General features: G+C 44.5%; 1 protein-coding gene across 3 annotated transcripts in view; it reads right to left on the bottom strand.

Moving 5' to 3' along the window:
- The window catches only part of INTS9 (integrator complex subunit 9), a 62566-nt gene that overhangs the window by 21758 nt on the left and 22610 nt on the right, over positions 1-18198 (bottom strand). For all 3 annotated transcript variants that reach the window (XM_039383385.1, XM_027733476.2, XM_039383386.1), the window contains 4 exons: positions 17858-17992; positions 14593-14704; positions 8726-8906; positions 6472-6532 (listed from right to left, as the gene is read on the bottom strand). In XM_039383385.1, the coding sequence (XP_039239319.1) occupies positions 6472-6532; positions 8726-8906; positions 14593-14704; positions 17858-17992 (489 nt within the window). The remainder of the gene's footprint in view (positions 1-6471; positions 6533-8725; positions 8907-14592; positions 14705-17857; positions 17993-18198) is intronic.

Genomic DNA, 18198 nt, shown 5'->3' with positions numbered 1-18198 from the left:
CAAGGCACTTTTCAAAGAGTTTTGCTTTATTTCTCCTGCCACTGTTTTCTAATCTGCAAAACAAGCTGCAACTTAAAAGCAATTTAATAAACCAGACTGGGAAGCACTTTCAGGCAATATTTGGAAGTTTTTTTCTCGGTAGGTTTATGCTTCCATCTCCAGCTGGAAAATAAGTGTAAATACAGTTTTCTTAAAAGGCATGTAATTTAACACAGGAAATCACACACTGAGCAACTGAGAACAGACACAGAGATAAAGAGTGGGAACGAGGGGAATGGGGCTTCCTTTGGGAGCCAGTGTTTAAAGGAGGTTGGACTGGTCATGGAATCCCAGAATGGTTTGGGTTGGAAATGCTGGAAAGGACCTTAAAAAGCTCATCCAGTTCCACCCCCTGCCATGGGCAGGGACACCTTCCACTGTCCCAGGTTGCTCCAAGCCCCGTCCAACCTGGCCTTGGACATTTCCAGGGCTGGGGAGTCCACACCCTCTCTGGGCAACCCGTGCCAGGGCCTCCCCACCCTCCCAGCCAAGAATTCCTTCCCAATATCCCACCTAAACACTCCCTCCTTCAGCTTAAGGCCATTTCCTCTTGTTCTGTGTTATTTTTTACCATGGCAGACCTAACTCAGGATAATGTGCTTACTTGGAAATGAAGAGAAACTGAGAATTCTGATGATTCTCTAAGTCTCTTATCTTCTGTGTTATTTTTTACCATGGCAGACCTAACTCAGGATAATGTGCCTACTTGGAAATGAAGAGAAACTGAGAATTCTGATGATTCTCTAAGTCTCTTATCAACTTATGCACTCCAGAACTTATGGTTATCACACAATTCTCTGCAGGTGGACACAGCCTGTGATCTCCATGGGTCATGGAGGATGTAGAAAGGGGACTATACTTCACTACAGTTTACAAGTAATAGCTAATTCCTATTTAAACTTCAAGAGGGAGATTGGAAAAAAACCATCCAGCAACTGCTCTGGCAGTTGATATGCACTGAATCTCAAAAACATTCCTGCAATTAAGGCTGGTAAAGATTTCTGATTAACACATCTGGCAGGCAGGATTTAGAATCTAAACTTAGCTTCAGTAACACAAACTGCAGTTTAGCAGACAATGGGCCAACTGAATTTGAATCCATAAAATCCTGGCATTTAAATGAACTTGTGAGAAATGACCCCAAGAAGCTTTTCCGTGGTTTGGTTGGATTTTTTGGGGGGAAGACAAAAGTCTTTAAACTGCAGTTGCAAAAGTAGTTTAATTTGGGTAAACTGGAAGAAGGGGACAATTTGTACTTCAAATATTAAATGGGATATGTGACATTCCAGGGCAAAACTTTGCCAGGGACAGGCAGACAGTGAAGTGAAAGACATTTCTACAGCTACTATTTATGTAACACACTCCTGATAATCACAAAGTGTTCTTCCTCTTTCACAGGCTCCTTCAAATGATATATATTTGTGTGCAGCATTCAAATCTTTGTGAAGATGTGAGAGCAGCACTCCATGTACAAAAGCACTGAACAGCTTATTTCCCTGCTGTACCTACACAAATGTTCACTGCTTAGCAACATAAAAGCTGGATTCTCTTCAAAGAATTATGGAAGCTTCAAATTCCCTCCTATTACTTTGGAAGAGAGACACAGGGTCTCTAATCCACTTTTCACGGCCTCACTGGTGATGATTTTTTTTTTTCTTTATCTTTTCTTTTTACCTTGAAAGATCTTTCCTGAGAAGTCCAGTGAAGCTCCATAGTTTAGCTCCCAATCTCTGGCTCTCACAGGTAGACAGAGCAGGGGTGAAAGGCTGCAAAACCAACTTTGGAGACATTCTGTCCACTGCAGTGATAAAGCAGCTGGTGGATTTTAGTGCCTACAGCAAAGCCTTCCCTAATTACCCCATCCAAAAAATATGAGGCTGAAATGCAGGACAGGCCCAACAAAATTTCACAAATCATTAAAGGGACTGAATCTGTAATGATTTGTACTGTTTTTTTTTTCTCTGTGCAGATGAGCTGGGGTGTGTAAGCACAACAGCCACGGTCAGATCTCCAACCTGGGCCAAAAGCAATGCCTGGCATTGAGCCAGCCAGGATTTCCACAAGCTGGAAAGCAGGAGCAACACTCAGAGCATCTCTGCACAGAAAGAACCACTGCTGACTGAGAGCTTAAGAGACAGAGGCTGGTAAAGCACTGAAGCAAGACTGAGAGCTGTGTTTTTTCTGAAAATCCCAAATGGTTCTGCTTCCCTTTAAAGCTGTGGGCTTGATTTACAGGGTCAGCAACTGCTGCTATAAACAGGATAAATCTCCAGAGCCTTTGTGTACCCTTTGTTGAAGTGAGCCAAAACACACTGCTATTTACTCTGTGTGTGTGTGTGTGTGTGTGTGTGCTCTGGAGCCAGAATTTGGAACAAATGTGGTTCCTATCAGGGAATGATACGTTTATTATTTCACCTCCCTCACTCCCTCCATAAAATCAACACTAACAGGGGCCTAATTCTATCAGAGAATATCCAGAGTGGGAAGGGACCCACAAGGATCATTGAGTCCAACTCCTCTATAATAATTATTCATATTACAATTCTCTATAGAACTATAAACCAAACTATAATACTATACAATCACCTGATTCCAGGTATTTACTGAAATGTGTGTTACACAGGAACTGGTAGATGGGGGAGGGAACCAAAGCTGAAGAAGAAAAATGCTGGTATTTAAGACCACAGAATCAATATTACTCCCACTCTGGCTCATCTTTGAGTCAGAAAAAAAAGGATTTTTTGTAGCCATTTCTCTTAGATGTTGCTCACAGAATCCTTAATAAGAGCACAGTAAATCCAAATTCTTCCTCCACTGGCAAATACTGATCAATATAAATTACCTCTCAAATTTTATTGTTGCAGACATTTACAGAAGTCTGGAGTCACTTATCTCAGTGCCTGAAATTGTCCGTGGAAAGATCGACCAGAGAGGAAAAGGAGTTGAAAGCTCCTCATTTTGCCTTGCTGGAACAATTCAGCCATTAATGTACAAAGTCAAAAAAGGATGTTATGAAGTCAAAAAATCCATGGTTCCTGGTAAAATGGTCAGGGGGATGGCTAATTCCTCAGCTGTGCCTGTGTTGGGATGGGACATTCCCAGGTGGAATTTGATAAAAAAACCACAAGTTGGTTCTGGAATACCACAATAACATTTCTAAACAGAACAAATTACTGATTTATGGTCCAGAGCATTTCACCAAGGAATTGTGGAGCTGAAATCTGAGCCTATTTAGACAGTGGATCCTTGGATATAACTGATACAGAGGTTTGGAAGTGAAAGCCTCCCTGCCCCCCCCAACCTGCTGTATCCACAAACATTTGGGATCTCCAGTTTTTAACTTTGCAACATTTTCCCAGTTTGAGCTCCTTCTCCTCCTTTCCCCATCCCAGTAACTGCTGGTGAAAAACTGAATTTCCACTTCTGTTCCAGCACAGGGGAGAGCCACCCACAGAGCCACCCATCCCTTCCCTAACCATTCCTCCACTCTCCTGCTTTTCCTCCTGGGAAATGTCTGGCTGGAATGCACAGGAGTCTTGACCCATATCTTAAGTCCCTCCAACACAGTCACAGCAACTCTTCCCTCAGAAATGCCTTTAAAAAGAAGCTTTCTTTGGTTTGTGCACTGCTAAAAGGCTGCAGGTGGGACTTCACCAGCTTGTGTGCAAGAATCTGGACACTCCATTCATACCAATTTCAGCAGGAATTGATATCCAAATCCATCCCTACAAACCTGAAGCACTTTAACCCACGTGCCTCGCTCAGAGGGAAAGTATATTTATTCCCTCTTCATTCAGACTGGATGTTGGGAAACAAATTTCCACCTCAAAAACTGCACCAGTGACTGTGTAGGAGGAGATGGATGAGCACCTACTACTACAGTAAAGTGGCACTAACAAGGAGGGAGAAGTGTTTTGGGTCCTCTGCAGAGCTGAACACGTGTGCTGGTTTTATTCAGCACAGCAGAACAAGGAATGAGCTCAAAACATGCAAGAGAAACCATAAACCTGGAAAATTTCCACGCGAAGAGAAGGAAAAAGCTTCAAACAACTCAGTGGGGAGAGGGAGGAGAAATAAAAATAGTAATTGTAGAGACAATGAAGATGCTTTTATTTATCCTCTTGTGACAATAATAAAGGGGTAGTTAAGTGAAATGCCAAATACAATCCCAGCTGATTAAAGGAAGCAATTATTCTGTTATAATACACTGGAACTCATTGCTGCAAGAGACCACAACAAGGATTTGGGGGAATTTTTGCCTTGTTTGCTTTTAAATCTTGCTGTTTATACAACTAAGCAGGAACATCAAATTTCAGGATCAGCATTGCACTGGGCTGGGCTTGTTCTGGAGATAATTAGAAACTTATTTCCTGGCCTGTCCCTCTCTGATGTATCATGCCAGGCATGTTATTAATGCTTCCTAAGAACTAAGAGACATGTCTGAGTAATTCCCTATTTTCCTCCAACAACTGAGCAGTTAAAGCACATCTTTTCATGATGGGCAATTTCTGTGCAGGTTACACTGCACAACCCACCATTACTTTGAGAAAAGTAAAGCAATTCCCCACTAACAACCTGTCCAGTAGAAACCATCACTCACTGTCTGCTTCTCGTGCTCATTAAAAACCCCCTGAAGTGCCAGTAAGCAAAAGCTCCTGACTGGGAGGTTGTGGAGCCACAGGAAAAGTGGTTATATAGATGTTTTATATCCTGTGAGGTACACACACAGTGTCAGCTGCAAGATTTTGCAGATTTAACAAGGAATCCAAGGCATGTGCTGAGCACTGGGGCCCTGACATGGACATCTTGTGGATGGTCCCTGGAACAGGCACGTCCCTGAGCTGATCTGTGATCCCCTGCTGGGAGGCCTTTCCTGCATAATCACCTTGATCTCCACCTGAAGCACAGAGCAGTTTTTGCAAAGCTGCTTCAACAGCCACACAATAATTTGGCAAAATCTCATCATCAACAGGCCTCTGGAGAATATAAAACACCCTAAGAATGAGAGGACACCGTTATCACTCTATAATCACAAAGGCCCATCATAGAAGATGGGTTAATTAATCCAGTCTGTGACAGCTGCATGTTTGGCTTCTCTTTTTTTTGATGGGTTCTCACTTCAATCTGCCCGTTCCAGAGCATATTGTGAACTAGAATATGGGCTGTCAGTGAAAGCAACGACACTGTGGAACATCAAGGACACCCCAGAAAGCAGAGACGGAGGGGAGGAGAGTCTTGTACTCAGGGATCAGCCTTTGGAATTGATATATCAGTGGGAATAAATTTTTTTTGGTTAGAAAATAAGTGGTGAGCAGGTGGCTTGCCCTGCAGTCCACATTATTTCTGGTAACAGATTATACATAATTCACTGCACATCCTGCTTGAAATACGTTCAAGCATCTGGAAAGAGTGAGGGCTCCTGGTCAGATCCTGCTTCCAACAATGCCTTTGAAGCACCTACAGATGATAGATGTGATGGGTAATGGCAATTTCCAGAACAAATCCCTGGATGACACATTTTCAGATGGAAAAAAAACCCCAAACACGTCTGTAAAAGGATTTAATTTCTGGGCTCTTAAATCTGCAGTGACCACCCTGGATATCTCATGAAACAGTTTGGACCACAGCAACTAGAAGAGACAGTTTTCTGCACGCCTCAAATGGAGGAGGATTTAGCTAAAATTATTTCTCAGTCCTGTTTCTTCTTTTCCCAACCTGCCTCTCGTTTCCTTCAGAGGGAAAACCGCCTGTTCCCAGTGGAGAATTTCCTTCCTTGATACGTGAGATACCTCTGAAGGCACGAGCTCCTCCACATTTATTTAATGTCTGGTTGGCTAAAACCTCCCCTCAAATTCTTATTTTGTTGCAGGGAAGATCCTCCAAAGCCAGGAACCTCATTCCTCTTTGCTTCACTGCGATGCTCAAGTAATTCCATTTAAAATTGCCAGTGACAGCACCCAGTGCTGCAAGCTTGAACTTTTTATATAGAAACTCTCTTCCAAGGTACCACTTCTCCTGCAGCAAACAGGGTGCCTGTTCCAGGGAGGCAGGAGCTGGGATGACTAAACTGTCTCTGGTGACAAGTTCTTAGTTTTAGACTTTGGAATGAACTGCTTGGACACTGGGAATACTTGTGGTTGCAGTGGGATAAGAGCAAACACCCAACCATGTGTACATGGATCACATTCTGAGGGGAATGTGAGATACTGTGTGTGAGATACTGAAATAAAGATGGGAATTTTGGAGTTGAGGGAACACCATCATTCCTTCCTCCCCCACGCTCCCAAATTCATCACAGAAAGAAAAGGAAAAAGAAAACCACTTGTGTGAATAATGACACAAAACTTAAGGAGCTGTACAAGGGTTCACCCAAAAAACAACAGCCACACAGGACTGTGATCCAGAAACTAAACAAGACCATGGTTTACTTACCTCAGCATGGGGAAAAGGAGGTTCTGGAAGATACACCTTTGTTTGTTTGTTATGACACAACCTGTAAAAGCAAAGGAAACCAGCTGGGTTAGAGGTGCAGAACATCCTGCAGCATCTGCTGCCATCTACTGACACACTTTTTTTTTTGGAGAAAACCACGTTGGATTTCTGGCATCAGGTGCAAAATCACTGATTTGTTTTGTTGCTTCCAGTCTTTCTAGTTAGAGGATCAACACCCACATGGAACAACAACTCAATCACAGTGAGATCACGCAGAGAAGGTGCAAGACAGCTGAAGGTAATTCTGTACACACTGTAACAGATCCTTTGCTGCTGAAGGCAAATCTGTAACTCAACATGCCCATTTCCCAGTCCAGACCTCAGCAGTTTTTGCAAAGCCAAATCATCTGTCAACAGAAAAATTCCACTTGCCTCATCCCACTTCTCATCGGTGACTTGGTCCTTTTGTTCCTTGTAAACTCATTCTCCTGTGTATTTTGTTTTTGTAGCTGCAGTGTCAGTAAAATGCCTCTCACCACGGCCCAACACTCACAGGGACCTGCTATTTTACATCATTTATCTTTAAAACACAGATATTGAGAGCTGTTGATGAGCTCTATCCAGGCTCCTGATTCATCCTATTACAGAAGCTAAAGGAAGTTGTTTGTCAGAGGTCTGGGTGACAATTATCTGCAGTGACAATGTCCTAGTGGCTTTTTCTGGGAAACACTGCCTGCCTCATACTTTCACTTTATTAAAAAGCAATCAGCCTGGGTCAAACTCATTTTGATAAAGTCTAGGAGGTATTAAGAGCAGGACATTTTCTTCAGCTGACTAAAGGGTAGAACTGGAGGCTGGAATCCCTGAATATCAATCCCAGCTCTGCCCCCAAACCTCTGTTTTACAGATGGTTTTATCTCTGCCTCCATTCCACGTAAATTCACCAGATTTCAATCCTCTTTACAATTCTCCTGAGGGATCAAATCACACGGGATTTCCAGGGCCTCCAGACTTAAAATATCTGGAGAGGAAGAAAGAAAGGAAAAGCTACCTAACCCTAATAATCTAGAGCATGTCTCCATTTGTAAAAATTTGGAAAGAGTTCCAGGTGGTTGGGCTCTCCTCTCCAAGGCTCAGAATCACAGAATGGTTGAGGTTGGAAGGGATCTCTTGGGATCCAGTCCAAACCCCTGCTCAAGCATTCCCACATACAACAGGTCATCCAGGACCGTGTCCAGTTGGGTTTTGGTGTCTCCATAGAAAACTCTCCATGCCCTCTCTGCACAACCTGTTCCAGTGTTCCACAGAATCACAGAATCATGGAATGGTTTGGGTTGGAAGGGGCCTTGAAGCTCATCTTTTTTCAACCTCCTGCCATGGGCAGGGACACCTTCCACTATTCCAGGTTGCTCCAACCTGGCCTTGGACACTTCCAGGGATGGGGCAGCCACAGCTGCTCTGGGCAACCTGTGCCAGGGTCTCACCATCCTTTTAGTAAAGAATTCCTTCCCAATATCCCATCTGACCCTGCCCTCTGGCAGTTTATGCCATCACCCTGTTGGAATTTCATGTTTCAGTTTGTGCCTCTTGTTCTGTCAGTGGGCCCTGCTGAGGAGAGTCTGATCCCTCATCCTTACCTCTTCCCATCAGGTGTTTCTACACATAGAAAAGATTCCCCTGGGCCTTCTGCTCTCCAGGCTCCTCACCTCTGTGGCCCTGTGCTGGCCTTACTCCAGTAATCCCATATTCTTCCTGTACTGGAGACAGAACACTCTCCATGTGGCCTCAGCAGGGCTGAGCAGAGGAAGATCCCTTCTCCTGACCCAAGTGCTCTGCCTCATCCAGCCCAGGATACTCCTGCCCTTTTTTTTTTTTCCATGAAAATACATTGCTGGCTAAGCAAAATTACACCTGAAAAATCTATTTTGCTTATCTAGGGACACCATGGTAGAGTTTTGAGGGAGTAAAACACAGAAGCAGGGACAGCTAAAACTCCCTCAAGTCAGGAACATCATTTAATCATCAGCACAAGTACCAAAAAGCAGAGATTATTTCAGTTTGTACATTCTATAGGAAATGATCCTTCCCTAATTATAGAACATCTACTTACACCCACACCCACACCCCCCTGTGACTCCAGAAACGCCTCCACAATTCTAATCAAGTGTAAATTAGAACATGTCAGGCAGAGAGAACAATTTCTCAGGGCTGAGGGTGAGAACTGGGGCTGGTGGAGCAGCCCCTGGACACCTACCACTCGGCAAAGATCTGGGAGAACTCCAGGGAGCTGTTGGCAACAGGTGAGATGAAATAAAAAGGGACATTGGAGAGCCCTGCAGAGTCAATGTACTGGTACAGGCACTCCAGCAGGTCGTAGATCACTCCAGAGGGATAACAGGGAACCAGCACGTTCCCTCCGTTCCGGACAGTCATCGCTGCGGGGGAGCAAAATGACAGAAATCAATTACCAGGGTTCAAATTTAAACTTTTGAATACTTTAATCCAGCTGTTACATAAAAAGAAGCATGAATTAGCAGAGCACGTTGTGAACTGAGATGAACACTTCTGATCGTTAATTACATTTATTTACTGCCTCCTCCAGGTTTAGATCTCCATCTACAGCCTGAGCACATGGAAAACTCCCGACAGGAGAGGGCGGCCTTGCACAGGCACAGGAGGATAAATGAGGGACACAAACCACCTCCCCACCCAAATATTTGCTATCCAGCTCTTTGCTGTCCACCAGAGCGGAAGGACAGCAGCTCACAGGTCTCAGCCAAAAGCACAACACGTGGGGAACTGTTCTGTGCTCTGTTTTCAGCTGAAAGGCTGAAGATGTGGTTATTTCAAACAGAAACGGGTGATGGAGTGTTTCCCCTTTTTAAAAACTAAACATTTCCGTCCTTTCCACGTAACAAGAACAATTTAAAACTTGCAGACAGCATGGGACTGGAAAAAAATGAGGAAAAGGAAAAAGAAAAATAGGTTTACTCTGTAATTGAGACAGATCTGAGCACGACAGCAAAAGCAAGCACTGAGCAAGCACCAGTGTTCCTCTGGCAGAATGAATTACAAATTTCCCAGAACTTCTTTCTGGGAAAGGGGAAATACTTTGTCCAGCTCACTGAGCAATTCCTGCCTCACTAGGATTTCACCTGTGGACATGGGATAAACCCACCTACAGCTGTTAATTCCACTGCAGCAGCAGTAACATCATGCATCAAACATTCCACAGAAAAGCTGTGGAAGAGCCTGAAAACACAGGTGTTACATCCCAACATGATCACTTCCCTGACTTCAATTCCTTGACAAGCTCTGGGGGATAAATCTAGCATATTAAGGGTGTTTTTTCCCCACCTACATGCTCAGGAAAGACTTTTATGGCTGAATGTTTGCAAGTTTTATGGAGTCTAGGGAACTTCAAAGATTCCAGTGGGATCCTTCCCATGTATTTAGGTGCTTTATTCCTTGCAGCAGTCAGTGCCTATGACATGCTGGTGGTTAAAAGCACCATTTATATCTCTTATAACACAATTGTAGTGCAGTGGATTTATTTCTCCAGGTCACAAACAAACTACACCATCAAAATATTTGTGATTATGAATAGTAATACCTCACATTTGTCTAAAACTGGAGATGCCACCAAACATGCCAGCAATGTGGTACACTATGGGTAAGTCTAAACTATCCCAGCTGTAAACAGGATGTGAAGGGAGGAATGAGGAGATTAAGAACAACATTTCCAAAGCCATCTGGGGGTGGGAGTCAAGGCTCTGGTTCCAGGACCAGAACTTGCACTGTGTCATTACACACCCAGAAATTCTGCAGAGAGCAAAGGAAAGCACCCACAGCCAGAGCAGCAGGAATGCTGCACACACCAGCTGGGATCAGAGTGCAGGTTAAAGAATGTGTCCAGGCCACAGAAAAATGTGAGTTTCATTCCTTTGTGGTGGGTTGACCCAGGCTGGAGGAAATGTAACAAAAGGCTTGTGGGGAGAGTTAAAGACAGGGAAGGATCAGTCACTGATTGCCATCGTGGGCAAAACGGACTTGACTTGGGGAAATTAGTTTATTACCAATCAAATCAGAGTAGGGTTATAAGAAATAAAACCAAATTTTGAAAAAACACCTTTCCCCCCCCCTTCTTCCTGGGCTCAACATCAATTCTGATTTCTCTGTCTCCCCCCACCAGTGGTGCAGGGAATGGGGGCTGTGGTCAGTTCATCACATGCTGCCTCTGCTGCTCCTTCCTCCTCTGGAGAGGGCTCCTCACACTCTTCCCTGCTCCAGTGTGAGGTCCTTCCCACAGGAGCCAGTCCTCCAGGAACTTCTCCAGTGTGAGCCCTTTCCATGGGTTGTAGTTCTTCCTGAACTGCTCCAGTGTGGGTCCCTTCCATGGGGTCAATCCTTCAAGAACAGGCTGATCCAGTGTGGGATCCCTTTCCATGGGGTCAGTCCTTCAAGAACAGGCTGCTCCAGTGTGGGATCCCTTCCATGGGGTCAGTCCTTCAGGAATAGGCTGCTCCAGTGTGGGTCCCTTCCATGGGGTCAGTCCTTCAGGAACAGGCTGCTCCAGTGGGATCTGTCCCCCGTGGGGTCCCAAGTCCTGCCAGCAAACCTGCTCCAGCGTGGGCTCCTCTCTCCATGGGGACACAGGTCCTGCCAGGAGCTGCTCCAGCCTGGGCTTCCCACAGGTCACAGCCTCCTTTGGACATCCCCTTGCTCTGGTGTGGGGTCTCCAGGGGCTGCAGGTGGATCTCTGCTCCCTCATGGACCTCCCTGGGCTGCAGGGGCACAACTGCCTCTCCATGGGCTGCACCTCAGACTGCAGGGGACCCTCAGCTCCGGTGCCTGGAGCACCTCCTGCCCCTCCTGCTGCACTGCCCTGAGAGTCTGCAGGGTTGGTTCTCTCACATATTCTCACTCCTCTTTTCTCTGCCTGCAGTTGTGCAGGATTTTTTCCCCTTCTTAACTCTGTTATCCCAGAGGCTCCACCACCATCACTGATGTGCTCAGCCTTGGCCAGCAGTGGGTCCATCCTGGAGCTGGAATTGGCTCTGTTGGACCTGGGAAAGCTTCTGGCAGCTCCTCACAGAAGCCACCCCTGCAGCCCCCTCAGCTGCCAGAACCTGGCCATGCAAACCCAACACAGCCCGAATTCACAGCTCTCCCTCCCCACTCTGGGAACCTCAAGCCTTTTCTGGTGAAAACAAGCAGAAGTTCAGGATTCCTGAGGCCACAGGGGAAATAACATAAGGAATATGAAATCCCAATCCAGGGAGTGGAGCACCCTTCCAGCCAGCTGCCCACCAGGCCAGGGACCCAGGGTTGCTGTCCCATCAAATCCCATGTTCCTGGTGGCACAGGATGCACCCTTGAAACCAGCCTGGTGAATATTCCTATTCCTCCTAAGGGATGAAAACCTTTCCAAGCAAGCAGCAGGTCCAGTCTGGCTCCCTGCACAACTACAACAACTTTCTAGAGCTGTCAGTAAGAGGACACGTCTATTTGAAAGCTCTTTAAAGCCCAATTTATCTCCGGGAATGATGGATGCACCCTCTTGATAAAAAGTTGTATAATAATCTCAGCATTTCAAATTTAGTCTCCTTCAGTGGCTCCATCTCAAGTTGTTCAATTCACAACTCCCAAAGAGATCCTTGCTTTTCCAACAGCTGCCACCACAAGGTCAAGCTGGCACCTAAAAAGCAAACTTTGGGGTTTTTTCTGCTTTATTTAAACCAACACTCACACAAAATGTCCCAAACTGTCCCCACAGACAGTTTTCTGATGATGCCCAAGGCAATGTGAAAATGCAACTGCTCTCCCTGAGCTGCAGAACGTTGGTGCTGAGCATGGAAAAGAAGGGTTTGGAACAAACTGAGAGGGATTTGGAGACGGGACAAGGTGTGGTTTCAGTGCTGCACACACCACGTGGAGAGGAAATCATGGATGTGACTTGGGAATCATGAGAATCAGCCTCTACAACTCCACATGCTGGGATGAGAACAGGGATCAAGGTGCAGTTTTCACACTTCCACTTCTGTGCCTCATGACCCTTCTCCCCAACATGCTGTTACCTCCTCACACCCATTTTTGGTGAGTTTTGGTCTGCTTTAGAGCTTTCACCAAGTGAATTCTCAGCTGCTTCTGCACTCCCCTGAACATTTTGGAAATGGGAAAAACAGATGAAAACTACTGTGCTCAGTTTGCCTACTCTTGTTTTTCCCAGTAACCCACTGCTTTTTTCACTTTTTTACACATTTGAAAGTAAACTGACTCTCTGTTTTCTTCTCCTGATGTTGGGTAGATGTGTAACTGCTGCTGGTATCATGTAAATACTGTATTAATATAGAATTACTTAATTTCTTCAGATTGCTGGTTTTTGGCTAATACAAGTCCCATTCCAGATTCTTCCAATGGCATTATTTTAGGCGTGGAGTTTCCTTTGGTTTTTAACGACTTTCTCATTTCTCTGAGTTTGTCTCATTCAAGACAGAAGCTGGAAGACCTTCTGCAAACTCCTTAAAATAGTTCAGAGTGTTCCTGTCAACCAGAACAGCTTGTGGAGACAAACCCACCTGTACCAACATATGTAACAGGTTTATTTATACACATTCAACTTCTGGATTTTGCTGCGGCCCAACTGCATCTCTAAGACTTTAACTTGTAAAAGCATTTTAATTAGCAATGAGTAATTAAAATGAAAGGGTTTACTCAGCACGATGGGAGGTGATCATGCCACCATGACCTCCCCTAAAGGTCCAGGAGGGACAAATAAGTGGTAGCACATCTGGATCTACCACAGCAAGGTCACCAAAGCTGACCACAGGGTACTAAAATTACCAACAGTGCTTAAAACCAGTGAAAACACAGGTGGAATACACACATGTAAAACACACAGCATTTAGGAAAGGTGTTAGGAGTTAACACAGCTTTGAGGGAGGTGGAACAAATGCACTGAACTTCACTAACTACACAAAAGCCATGCTGGATTCAGGAAATTCCTGAAATAAAAACACTTGAAGGTTATGAGAGGAAAGTATCCTTTAATCTCACTCTGTTCTACTCTTCTCCAGGTATCTGCTCATGGATCCTGTTGGAGCCAGGATATTGGCAGAAGGATCTTTGGTAAAACCCTTGATTCTCACACTTACAAAATGCCAAAACGTGCTTTATTAAGAGAATCACTGAATGGGTTGGTTTGGAAGGAACATTAAAAATCACCCAGTTCCAACCCCCTGCCATGGGCAGAGAAACTTCCACTAGACCAGGAATTCAGTTTGATTTAGTCTTGTCATGTCTTTTGGTAACTTTTGTAAGGATCCTCCCCTCACAAACTTTTTAGTTTTCTTCACAAAAAGTGGTGAATTTAAAAAAAAAAGGGAAGATCTCAGGCAACATCCAGCAGGGCAGACACAAGAAAGTGGTTTGATGGAAGAAGGGTGAAAGCACAGAGGAACTGAGGTGGGGGAAGGGGAGAAAAGGAGAGAGCAGCACTGGATGTGACATTCCAAACAGGCTGGAAAATGCTGTCATTCACACTGTTATCACAGCTTTGCAATTATCAGCTTTTCCAGCTGTGAAAGCATCTGATTAGACTTTATATTTTTGGGGGGTCTATAAATATATCTTGACTTTTTTTTTTTTTTTAAACAGAGATTGTGCTGTTTGGTTTCGATATATTTAAAAATCAGGTGTAAGAAGGGAAGCAGATGTGCTTGTTTTCAAAACTGAAAGTCATAAAAAGGCACGTTAAGATTTTCACACTGGCTGATATACAGGAAGGAAATAGTAATATTTCAGCTGGGAACAATATCCAAAGCCCAGGCCACACGTAGCCTGTTGGCAGCCAAGTGACATACTTAGCAAACCAGGAGCAGCAGATGATTAAATCTCATTATACCTGTTCCATTCCAAAACATTTTAGGGACAACTTGTGTCTCTCCAAGCACTTACTGTATTAATGACATCAGGAGCACCTCGTAAAATCCAAACAGGTAGTTTAATGCCAGCAGCTATAGCTGGACAACTGACTCAATTCCAGGAATCTCAGAATTATTTCCCCCCCAAAGCCATGAATAAGATGATAAAACAGGCAGAAGATTTCTCTCTGTGACCTACCCAAGTTGCTGCAGAACTCTCCCACCATTCCATCGGGGTTGGCGGTGGGGATTTGGGTCAGACCCGTCAGGATGAGAACATCACTGTTTTTAAGAGAAGCCTGGTCCATGGGCTGGAACAGAGCACAGGGAAATAACATCAGGAATGGGAAGTTATAACACAGCTTTCTCTGGGCAGGACAGAATAGATACAGTGACCAAGAAGGAGAACACATGGAACACTTTAAACTTAACGTTCCTCCATCTGTGGAAACCTGACTGGAGTTAATAAAAACAGGGACAACGGTTCACCTGCATCCCAGAGCCCAAACAAACAGCGGAATTAGAACTGGATCCATCCCAGAGAATTCCCTGTAGTCTAATCAGTTCATGGCCTCAGAAGCTGAGCACTGAGAAGGCCATAATTTGCTGAGGATGTGGCAGTGAGTCAGGAAGGTTTGACACGTGCATTCTGAGCTCTGGCTGCTCTAGTTTCCAACTTACTTCCCTTTGCAAATCCAGGTGTCAGCTTTGATTTCCAGGGCTCTACAGGGGCAGCACCATTGTCCTCAGCCCTTCAGTGGATTCTCTTTGGAAGAGGTGAGATCAGGAAAGGCCTTTGGGCTTGAAGCTCTCAGTTTTGGGTATGAATCTGAATCATAGGATCACGGCATCATAGACTATCCTGAGTTGGAAGGAACCCCCAAGGATCATCCTTCACCCTTTTTTCACTGAAGTCTATTAATTAACGTGTTTTATACTGGTATTTTCCTAAAGCAGAATGAAAATGCAAACCCATTTCCTCCATTAGCAAACAGAGAGTAGATACTCTTTGCAGCCTCACCAACCAGGAAAGATTTCTGCCAGAAGAGACTGATGAAGAGATCACTAAACCTTGAAGACCACTGTGAGGTTAATTCCCCTGATTACAGTTCCCAGAGCCATTCTGAAGCAGTTGAGAAGGACCTTGCTCTGTTAAACAAACAGGGGAATTTCACATCAACTTTGACAGAAGTTTACACTGTGCACCCCCTTGTAGGATCAGACCTGACACCTGAGATTTATCCCCATCTCCGACTCGCCGTGGTGTGTCCATGAAAATGAAATGCCAATAATGGCAATAAAAAATAATATGGAATGTGCCTGTGATAATGTACATAATGATTATGCCATATTAGATCCACATAATTTCACATGCCATTGCACTGAGAGGGCCTGCATTGATTTTTGTGGGTTAATGTAAAGAATACGTCTTAAAAAGCTTTTAGTGACACGTCTGAACCTGTGCTGTCAACTCCTGTTCTCCACTTCAGTGGCAACGGTGTCAATTCGAGCCTCAGGAGAGGGGGAGGCAAAATTTCAGTAGAAACCATCTGCCAGAAGACAGAAAAGGGAACAATTAATGGTGCCAGGCCTAACTCCCAACTCGCTGGAGAAGTGCTCAGGTTTTGCTGCTGCTCAAAAAGCCCCGGATGTGCTTAAAGGATACCCCTTTTAACACAAAATGCAGCGACTGTTTTCACACACTGCTCAAAGACTGGGGATTTCATGATGAACTGCTCACCACCATTCTGTGGAGAAACAGGTCAGACAAACAACGTTGATCTGCTGAACACAATTCTGCCTCTGTGCCACTCAAGATACTGTTATCATTACATGTTGTCTGTCAAACATCAGAGGGATGAAGAGCTGGTTGGCAGCTCCCAAAAGCCACTAGTTATTACAGAATCCATATTGGAGCAGCCTGTGCTGGTGTTCACAGGGATGAACCTCAGGAGAAAAACTACCCATTGCCTTCAAAAAGCATCTGGGAGCAAATACAAGATGATGCTGATCTCTGGTAACGTCTGTGATGTGGCAAATGACAGGAAAAGTGCAAACTGAATGTTATTTTCATTATCTGGTAAAATATTCCTTCAAACTATGTGTTAGTGTAAAATTAAGCAAAGTGCAAGGTAAAAAATGGTAAAAAATGAGACCCTGGAAAGCATGTGGGACAAGCAGCACTGTCAGCAGTGAATAATCCCAGTTCCATCTCTTGTTGGAACAGGTCCCTCGGGTTTCAGGGAGGCTCCCAGAACCTTCTCCTGCACTTTTTAAGCTCCAACAGCCCTGTCTGATGCTCCCACTTCTGCTGCAGGTTGCAGTGAGTGCAGATCACAGCTCATGGGCTGTGCTCCTCCCAGGCAGTTCACTCACACCCCATTCCCTGCCACTGGGAGTTAATTTCCATAAAAACAAGGCTTTTACCAGGAGTTTCCAGAGAAATGTTCACCTTTGGAAAATGAAGGATGGCCAATCTGACCTGATAAAACTGAATCACCCCTTCACATCAACAAAGGCAAAACATTCCCAGTTACCAAACTACTTCCTACAGAAGCTTCTCCTCACAGAAATATTCCTTTTATACCTTGTCAAATATTGCTGCTCCTTCACTAGGAGGAGATGAGAGAGCACAACCCAAGATGGAACGAGGCTGAGGAGAAAAAGGGGTTTAGGGGCTCTTATACATTTTGTGCAGCTGAAGAATGGGCCAGACTATTAAGGATCCTTTCTCTACTGCAGCTGCTCAGCTCCTGAGAACAAGCTTTTAAGTGAAGGATGCTCAGAAGCAAAGCACTCCACAGATCCCCACCTTGGGGGAAATCACTTACTGATCATCAACCTGACACATCTGCTAAAATTATTTTTAAATACCTCCTCCTAATAATGCTTTTAACTATTTTGACAACTTCTGAAGCACACGGCCCCACCAAACTTCAAACCATTCTTTGCACTAAGAATTTATGGATCTGGAGAGAATTAATTTACTGGAAATTACATCTACAGCACTATAAAGACTTTGCCCTTAGCAGAGCAGGGTGGAAGAGTTGGCAGGCAGTTAGCCATCATTTCTCCCAAGGAAGGATGTTTCAGAAGTGATATAGAAGCAGTCTGTGAGCTGTCTGTGAAGACTCGTTGGTGAAATATGGATTTAAAAAAAATTCACTAATGCTCTATTGTTTAACTCTGTTGAAAATTTCCTGTTTAAAGAGAATTTCACTGTTATAAGTGAACATCAAATCACCAATAACACAGAATTTTAGTTATGTTTCCCTCATAACTACTGATACCTGTCACTTATCAGGGTGTGTCTTATCAATGCCCACTAAGCCCAGCCATTGATAACAGAATTACCTTAGGATGGCTTCTATCCTAAACTGGATCCCTGCTGGAATAAGCCCCTTTTTTGTTTTTAGCAAAGACATTTCCTTCTAAAGAAGACTAACAGAAGTGAGGGGCTGTACCTGAGGGTGTGTTGTAAGTAGAGAAGATCCTGAAACGTAGGAAACCTTCTCATAGTGCGACTGGATGATCCAGTTGGAACTTCCCAGAGCGTAGCCCGAGCTCAGGGGGGTGACCTGCACAGCACCAAACAGCTCCTGGAACACACAGCAAGACACATTAACTTGGGTGAGCCCCAAAACAGGTCATTTTGTCATCAGTGATGTGAATTTTAAAAGCAGTTCTGCTACTCAAAGCCTTTATGAAGCTGAGAATCACTCATGTCTAACAGGACACACTCTGACAGGTGCTTTTCCTGAGGCAGGGCCTCCATGAAGTCTCTTTTCCATGTGAATCCTGTGAC

This window comes from Pipra filicauda, unplaced genomic scaffold (assembly GCF_003945595.2).
Source record: "Pipra filicauda isolate LSUMZ 115617 unplaced genomic scaffold, ASM394559v2 scaffold307_size998922_pilon, whole genome shotgun sequence".
NCBI classification, from domain to species: Eukaryota; Metazoa; Chordata; class Aves; order Passeriformes; family Pipridae; genus Pipra; species Pipra filicauda.
The sequence above is the reverse complement of the archived record's forward strand: the minus strand, read 5'-3'. Positions and strand labels throughout refer to the sequence as shown.